Source organism: Ruditapes philippinarum, unplaced genomic scaffold (assembly GCF_026571515.1).
Source record: "Ruditapes philippinarum isolate M1 unplaced genomic scaffold, ASM2657151v2 ctg6987_1_1_1_1, whole genome shotgun sequence".
Taxonomy (NCBI): domain Eukaryota; kingdom Metazoa; phylum Mollusca; class Bivalvia; order Venerida; family Veneridae; genus Ruditapes; species Ruditapes philippinarum.
In genome coordinates, this window is record NW_026862819.1 from 50,582 (window position 1) to 58,808 (window position 8,227).

The 8,227-nt window shown below is 30.9% G+C and overlaps 1 protein-coding gene across 1 annotated transcript; it reads right to left on the minus strand.

Annotated features, from left to right (window-relative positions):
- Positions 1-741: 741 nt before the first annotated feature.
- On the minus strand, positions 742-5,957 carry LOC132720311 (putative defense protein). The gene is made up of 4 exons (XM_060704429.1): positions 5,933-5,957; positions 1,973-2,178; positions 1,418-1,575; positions 742-888 (listed from the first exon to the last, which is right to left on the minus strand). Exons 2-4 carry the CDS (start codon positions 2,160-2,162, stop codon positions 793-795), a joined length of 444 nt encoding a protein of 147 aa, XP_060560412.1. The 5' UTR covers positions 2,163-2,178; positions 5,933-5,957; the 3' UTR covers positions 742-792.
- Positions 5,958-8,227: the final 2,270 nt, after the last annotated feature.

Sequence of the window (8,227 nt, forward strand, 5' to 3'; positions counted from 1 at the left end):
ATATATTATACAGAATATCACTGTAAAAGCGAGTAAAAAGACGCTGAATGTGCAATCGACCTCTGTTTTTTTCGAGTTATTCTCGCTTGAATAGGTGGTCAATGATTACTTAGTATTTAGGTCAGATAATTCACAGCGCAGGTCTTTAAAAACTATAAAGTTTTATAGCCAATAAAGCAAAAGAAACTTCTCTTATTACCAAATACTTGACGCATCCAGGTAATAGGGTCATGGCTATATTTGTTCACAAGTGACTAATTAAGTTCTGTTTCTTAGACGACATAGGTCTATAAACGATGGGATTCTGTCTAAGTCTTGAAGGACATCCATTCGTAAATAACAAAGTTGACTTATGAAAAATTAATACAATTCAATGCTCAAATGGTGTATCTGATATGCAACGTTGACGTTAATTCCAAAACTGATGCAGTTTAATAACAGAATTTACGAGCAATTTCAAATAATGAACATGGATACGGTTTTATTTAAATGAAATATTATCAGTTAGACTTCCAGACGAAATGAACAGATTGTCAATAATTATTGAATAAAGTGCATGTTGCTTAATTGATTTTTATCACCTTAATGGCCTTTATTTTGTCTTTATTACAAGACATTAAAGGAGGACGACAGAATTATAGACAATTAGACAACCTGATGTCTCAATATTATCAAAATAAAATTGCATTTGGATGGAAAATTAAGGTTTTCTCTCGTTAATGTGATAAAACTTTATGACATTTACTGACGTATACATGTAGTCACGTTGATCTTTTGAAATAAGATAATTGTTTACCTGATATGTACATCCCCGACCGACACCGACGGTGCCGTCCAGTAGAATGTTCTATTGTAGATGTGATAGTGCGCGTAGTGGCGGAGTGCACTCTGTAAAGATGCTTACAATTAACAACATAAAACATGGAATATTTACAAAGATTTCTTTTTGTAAAAATTTGAAACTAGCTAGAACTTTGATAAACAATACATTGAGTTACTTGAAACCATACGTCGTATTTTCCGAACATTGAAAATTTCACTTTGATTTGATTTTTTCAGTGCCATTGCATTCCTCCACAAGTCTTTCTACTTTTATAACCTTATTAATTTAAAATTCGTGATATTTTAAAGAAAAATATTAAAGATATTGTAAGGGTATTTACTTTTTCATTTTGTCAGTGCTGTGTTTGTAATAATATTTAGCAAAATAAAAGTGTTTAACTTTGACTGACATTCATGGAAACAAAACCCTAAATGCAACCTGGTCTATCTAATCTACCTTACATATTCATTTTAGGCTGGGACCTATTCTATCAATTAATCATACGAAATATATTTCACATTTTACTCTACTTTAAAATATCCATGGTGTAATGGTTGCTGAAGAAAATTGGAGGGAAAACAAATCAAGTCTTACAGCTGTTTCTCCGAAGCAGTTGAACGTTTCTAGGAAATCTTCGTTTTCCTCCGTAAAGAACGTGCCAACAGCCGGAACTGTGAGACCTTTACAGTTTTTAGCTCGAACCTGTATCAATGCTCCCTCCATAAACCAATCACCAGACGAATTAAGAAATACTGAAAATATTGATTTTTGCATACATATGCGATATATTTTACTTATTGTCTGGTTGAAAACTTCGGAAATTAAACATTGCTTTCTTGATAAAAGAACGGGATTTAAATATTATCGGTCACCGTAAATTCTAACTCTCTTAAAATAAAATGAAAAAAAAATGATGTGAAATGTATTCTTTCACATTGCACGACTTTGTTGTGCATTTTTTTTTATCAAAATTGCTCACAGATCATTTTCTTTTATATACATTCAATAAACATTGCAATTTAATATCTTTTTAATGTTTGATCATATTGTGTAACATCGGAACTTTTCATAAGTGTGTTAAAAAATTGAACTGTTGATGCATATATTAAAGTAAGTATAACTGGATATATGAAAGAATACTTAGTTTACCTTTAATCACATCCCCAGGTCTGTATGTTGTCGTATTTAATATAAAAGTGAATGGTGATGCTATTGTCTGTGATGAATTATTATGACCTGTTGGATACATATCAGAACAAGCTGATAGTGGCGGACCTAATCTATATCCGGCAGAAGACTCCAGCAATACAAGCAACAGAAACACACATAATGTTTTCATGGTCGGTTCTCTTTTCCTGAAATGTTAAACAAATGTCATGTCACGGGGTGAGGAAAATGTGCAGTCTGACCGAGACTCGAACCCGGAACCCTCGGAATACCGTACCGCGGCTCTACCGACTGAGTTACCCGGCCGCTTACACATCATCTCCCCTAAATAGTGAACAGTTCTTAACCGTGACAGTCATAATTCTGGGAATGAAATAATCTTCAACAGCAGTGATAACGAAACTTATTAGTAGAGTCTTTTAATGAGAGAAAAAAGAAAATTGTATAATATCTGTAACGTACAACACCACACCTACCACACACAAACAAAAACAATGTATATACATGTACATAATCATATACCTACATAGTTATAATCAATTTTCAAAACTAAAATGATAATTTTCAACTATACCAAAGATGGTAATTCGATTATCTAAACGTATAAGTGGAGATTTTTGTTTGAAATTTGAATATTGATAAAAAAAATCCCTTAAACATAAATGAAGTTCTGTGAACAATGCGAGTTTGTCTCCCTTTCATATTCGTTGTGATGATTTCCAATGTTTAAACTATGTCTTATTTATTATATTTAGATTTTGCTTTATCTCATATTGTCATATATTAAAATAAGTTTTGAAAAAAAACACTTAAAATTTAAAAGATAGTGATGGGGACTGTAGCTTTTGAAAACAGTACAAACATACTTTTTGAAAAACAAAAGAAAATGTGTTAAATGTAGGTCTCGGACGAAGCAATAAAACACCATAATTTATTATTGGCCAAAAGGCAATTAACTGATTTAGTCTTCGCGGATAACGTCATAGCTTTATCACTGTTTTATGGACTATTTTGGTCACGGTTGAATTTAAGAGCAGAAGTGACCACGAACTTCTTGAAAGTATCATGGCTGATGTGATATGATCTCAAAATACCAACATGTATCACTGTTGATGTGATATATTTAGCAGATATGACCTCAAAATACCAACATGTATCACGATTGATGTGATATATTTACCAGATATGATCTCAAAATACCAACATGCAAAAAAAATACAGATTGATGTGATATATTACCAGATATGACCTCAAAATACCAAATGTATCACGATTGATGTGATATATTTACCAGATATTATCTCAAAATACCAACATGTATCACGATTGATGTGATATATTTACCAGATATGAATCTCAAAACACCAAACATGTATTACTGATTTTTAAGCAGATATGATCTCAAAATACCAACATGATTCACTGTTGATGTGATATACTTTACCAGATATGATCTCAAAATACCAACATGTATCACGATTGATGTGATATATTTACCTGATATGATCTCAAAACACCAACATGTATCAAAATTGATGTGATATATTTAGCAGATATGACCTCAAAATACCAACATGTATCACTGATTTTTAGCAGATATGATCTCAAAATACCAACATGTATCAATGTTGATGTGATATTTTTAGCAGATATGATCTTAAAATACCAACATGTATCACAATTGATGTGCTATTTTTAGCAGATATTATCTAAAAATACCAACATGTATCACGATATATTTATTATGATCTAGAATGGCGGTTAATGTTAACAAGTACACTTCAGTCTCTTTTTAATATCAAACGTGACATGTCACATCAAATATTTGGTTTTATACAATTATCTAAAAAATAAACGAATTAACTTATTAATTTATTTAATCTATCTTATTCAACCGTGTAATAATGTTGGTGGCATTGGTATAACTCGTACCAAAATTGCTTTTGAATATGTATCACGCTTTATTTAGGAAAACCTTTCACACAAAGCTGTTGATCAGATTTAAGATGTTAAACGTATTTACCTTTGCATCGACTTGAATATTTTCAATAGTTAAGAAGATTTGTCATTATTTAATGTACTCCACCATGTCTAAAACCGATTTACATTATTTCATTACGATCTTCATTTACGTTATTGTTTAATTAGATTCAATGTCGCAAAATTTTCTTAAACGTTATTCGAGTATGAATTTTTTGCTCCTCATTGATGTTTTTTTTTCACACGGGTCTTAAGGCACATTTTGCCTCTTTTTCTTATTTATAAAGAGCAAACAGGAGTTTTAAAATGTTCAAATAATGGTTTTTGAGTATGTTAGATGGTTATTACCTGCAGAAAGTTGTGCTGAATGTGAAATGATTTGTCATAAAAGTAGCAAAATTTAAACAAAGTAGTATTTTTACCTTCATACGAAATACTTAATCACTGTAACTTAATTAACTTATTCCCTGAAAGCCACATACTCAAAATATGATTTAAGTGATTGGTCAATGAGTAACCTTTTTGAAACTATAACAGCACACCAAAAACAAAAAGCTTTTATGGAATAAAAATAAAAGCAGTTTTTTTAGCATTGCATGGCTTTTAAATTTTTAGGTGAAATTCTATTATGCTAGTTTACGGAAAACAATGGTTCTGCACGTGTTTTTAAAAAGTACACGGTAGTTTTCGTCGCCTGCTATTTTCTTTCTTTTTTTTTTCAACTCATTTTAATCATTATTTTAAAGTGAAGTGCATCATGATTCGTGTATGTTACAAACAATAAAGCAATAAAGGACAATATATTTTATGTAAATACGCGACATTGGAACATACTCAAAAAAAAAAAATTACATGTACATAGCAATTTTTCCTTTTATTTTTTTTTAAAAGTAAGGGGATATTTCCGCTTTCTTCACCCTTTCGTGGAAAATGTCCATGAAATAGCAAATGCCCCCAATAGCAAAATACGGAAGCGGGCAAATGTTCTAGAATCGCAAAAACATTTAGTGACTTACTGATGAAGAAAGAATGCTGTTATATAAGATTAAAGTACCAATGCTGATCATGTGAAAGTTATTTTTATGAAATATACATAACACTACAATGATCCTTTAGTCGCGTAAATACAAACAGAAAACCATACAGAATTTATAACAAATTATAAGACACGAAAAATAAGTGATAAAAAATGAAAATCTGAGGAATTCATTTAAATTAAAGAATGAATAAAATTTAAGAAAATAAATTAACGTGTACCTTTCAGTTTATCCAAACAGACTGTTTAAGTTATTCAGATTTAAATACCTCAACCCTCTCTATACACACGTGTTCCTTTGCTTTTCGTGGCGTTCAAAGACACCAATAGATTGTGCACTTATAAGCAGTATTTGCATATAGCTATCGAATGTTTAATAAGTCTCTATAATTGGTTTAATAAACAGATTCTTTAAGAATTTGAATAAAAAGTTTGGTTTCTTTTTGAGCAAGTAACAAGCAACGTCTTACGAATACCCACTTTCTTTAATACACGAATCGACTACCATAATTATACCCCTATTTGACGTTAGATGTTGAATTACCTGATAATTGTCTCCAAATCGACATAATTTAGTTGCAATGTTGTAATTATTGTATTACATTAAGTAACGTTGCCAGGCTCATGAAAAAGTTTCCAGGCCGAAAAATTTGGGGTAAACGATAAACATGTATAATATATACCGATGACCCCTTAATGTATATCATAAGTTTGTTCAGTTTATTTTCAATATTCCATTGAACCAAATGGTCCATGAGGATTAACATTTATAAATTTTGTATTCAAAACCTTAAGGAACTAAAATTGACACAAATGATATACTATGCTCATCTTAGGAGTAAAACATTTTTATCCAAGAAATTAATTGAAATCTACTCAATTCTTTCTGAATATGTATAATTTTAATATAAAAAAATTGTACAAACTGTGTGTGGGAAGCTACATATCCATCCTATAACAGGTAAAGTACAGTTGGTCCCTTCTTAAAAAACTGCACAATATATTCTTATTCGATAAAATATACGATTCATATTCAATTAAAAACCAACTCTAAAAATAAAGAAAGGTTTCACAGAGAATGAAAAATTGTTTACCTTTAAACGTATCCAAAAACACACTTTGAGACACGACTTGTTTGTTATACGGATTTCAATACAGCCTTAAGGTAAACAATTGTTTATGTAAATTTAACAAGTTGTTGTTTTATGAGTTAGATACAATCACCTACAATCCTACCTATTTATCCTAATGCATTTACGAGTGATGAATGTCGGTTAACATTAACATTTTCATTGTATCATAGTTTGGGGACCTTCTGTTGAAAATGTGTTAAGAGTGAAATCGTGTACATATACATGCAAAGAACTTGAACAGGGTGCAGGTATAAGTTACCCGCATTCCAGAGCATACCCATTAATTGGCTTTTTCGCTGGGGTTTAATTATTGTGACGGCAAAGAAAGAGATAGCGATAGAAATATCATAACCAGATGCTCATTCATTAATTACTTTTTTCTGCGGTTTCATGTTGTGGCAACATGGAACATGTTTTTATTTTGCCTATGATACAAAGAGAAAGAACATCAAAACACTCGACAATCTGATTAATACTCGGGGGCTATGGTCCCTCGTACAAATCAGATAGCCTCGTGTTTTGATGCTCTTTCTATTACTAAACATACAAGTAAATAGTTGCATTTATTATTATAATTATATCCTGTGGGTGTTTAAATAACATACTGACACAATGACGTCTTTTTAAATCAGTAATTGAATCTCGAACATGGTATGAAAGTACAAAACTTTATAAATAAACACGTGTCAGCCTTCACAAATTTCCAAGATTGTGACAAAATCGTTATAATTTCTTACTGACGCGGCAGTGAATTTTTTAAAAAAAAACGCTTAAAATGCAATAGAGAACTGGGGAGTTGTATTACTGCAAAATCTCCAAATTCTCTTAAAAATCGCACCAATTCAAGACCATTATTTCCGTGCATTATGTATATTACTTGTGTCTTTAAATTATACACGAAGAGTCGCAATTAATCATAATAATCATTATGATAATAATAATCATACAATTTCTTGATTTAAATAAGGTAACACACGAAGATATAGCATCGTGGATAACAAATGATATAACTTAATTTTAAGTGTGGCCTCCTGAACATATAAAAACAAACATAAAGAAACAACAAAGTATAGAAACAACAACGACCACGACAAAAAGTCGATTAAAATTACAACAAAAATAATAATTTTGTGAACTTCATTAACAATTTATTCAACGGATATACATGCATAGTAAGTAACATGACATACTGGCATATTTATAAAATAGTATTACTTTTTTATTGATCTGATATTTTTTATAGATGGCGAAGAAATAGTAGGATATTAATGGTTGCTTGACCGTCAATGCTGTATTTGGACATACTCGTGCAACATTCGAGTCAGACTCGTATCAACCAATCCCCAGGCACGATTGTAGCTCAATACTCGTACCAGTTAACCCATGTATAACCGAGTATACCGTAAAGTAACCGTGTGCCCAAGTTAGCCGGGCTTAACACAAAATTTTCAGCCGCCTAGCAACGAAGTTGACAAATAGTCAGGTATAGAAACGTAAATTAACCGAAAATTTTCGTAAATTCACGGAACATGTATTACACATTAAAATTTGAACATTATTTACATAACGTTTATTAACATTGTATGGTGTGAATTTATGCAGCAAACATAATCTGGCCTTTCAGATTTTAATGAATTGCTTTAATGTAAATACCACTCATAATCTTCAATTCATTTCCCTCCTCACGATGATTAAAGGCACAGTATGCCCCTGAAATACTTTCATATTTATTTCTCAGACCTTTTCATTTCTTGTGTACTTTTTTAGTTTTCAAATGTAACTTTATTTCCTATTGCCGGACGAATCTTTTCTCACTGTTGCTTTCCGGCAGTAAGTGCAGTTATTATGATTTGGTATTTAGCTTGGAAGTCAAAATCCTTCTTTGTTTACATTTGGCTACTTTAATGACAAAATATCCATCATTTAGCGGCACTTTAAATCTAACATGCGCTAAATCCATTATTTAAATGTTATAAAACTCATGTTTGCCTTTTCTTAAAAAAAAAAAAAATATTTGTTTCTGTACCTTTAATCAAAATATTACATTTTTATAAATCAACACTCAGTATCAGAATGAAGAATCAACGT

Coding starts and splice junctions, on each gene's coding strand:
- LOC132720311 (XM_060704429.1), bottom strand. CDS start 2,162: ATGAAAACATTATGTGTGTTTCTGTTGCTTGTATTGCTGGAGTCTTCT. Junction 1,576..1,972: donor ACCTGGGGATGTGATTAAAG/GTAAACTAAGTA, acceptor CAATATTTTCAG/TATTTCTTAATTCGTCTGGT. Junction 889..1,417: donor ACTGCTTCGGAGAAACAGCT/GTAAGACTTGAT, acceptor GCATCTTTACAG/AGTGCACTCCGCCACTACGC.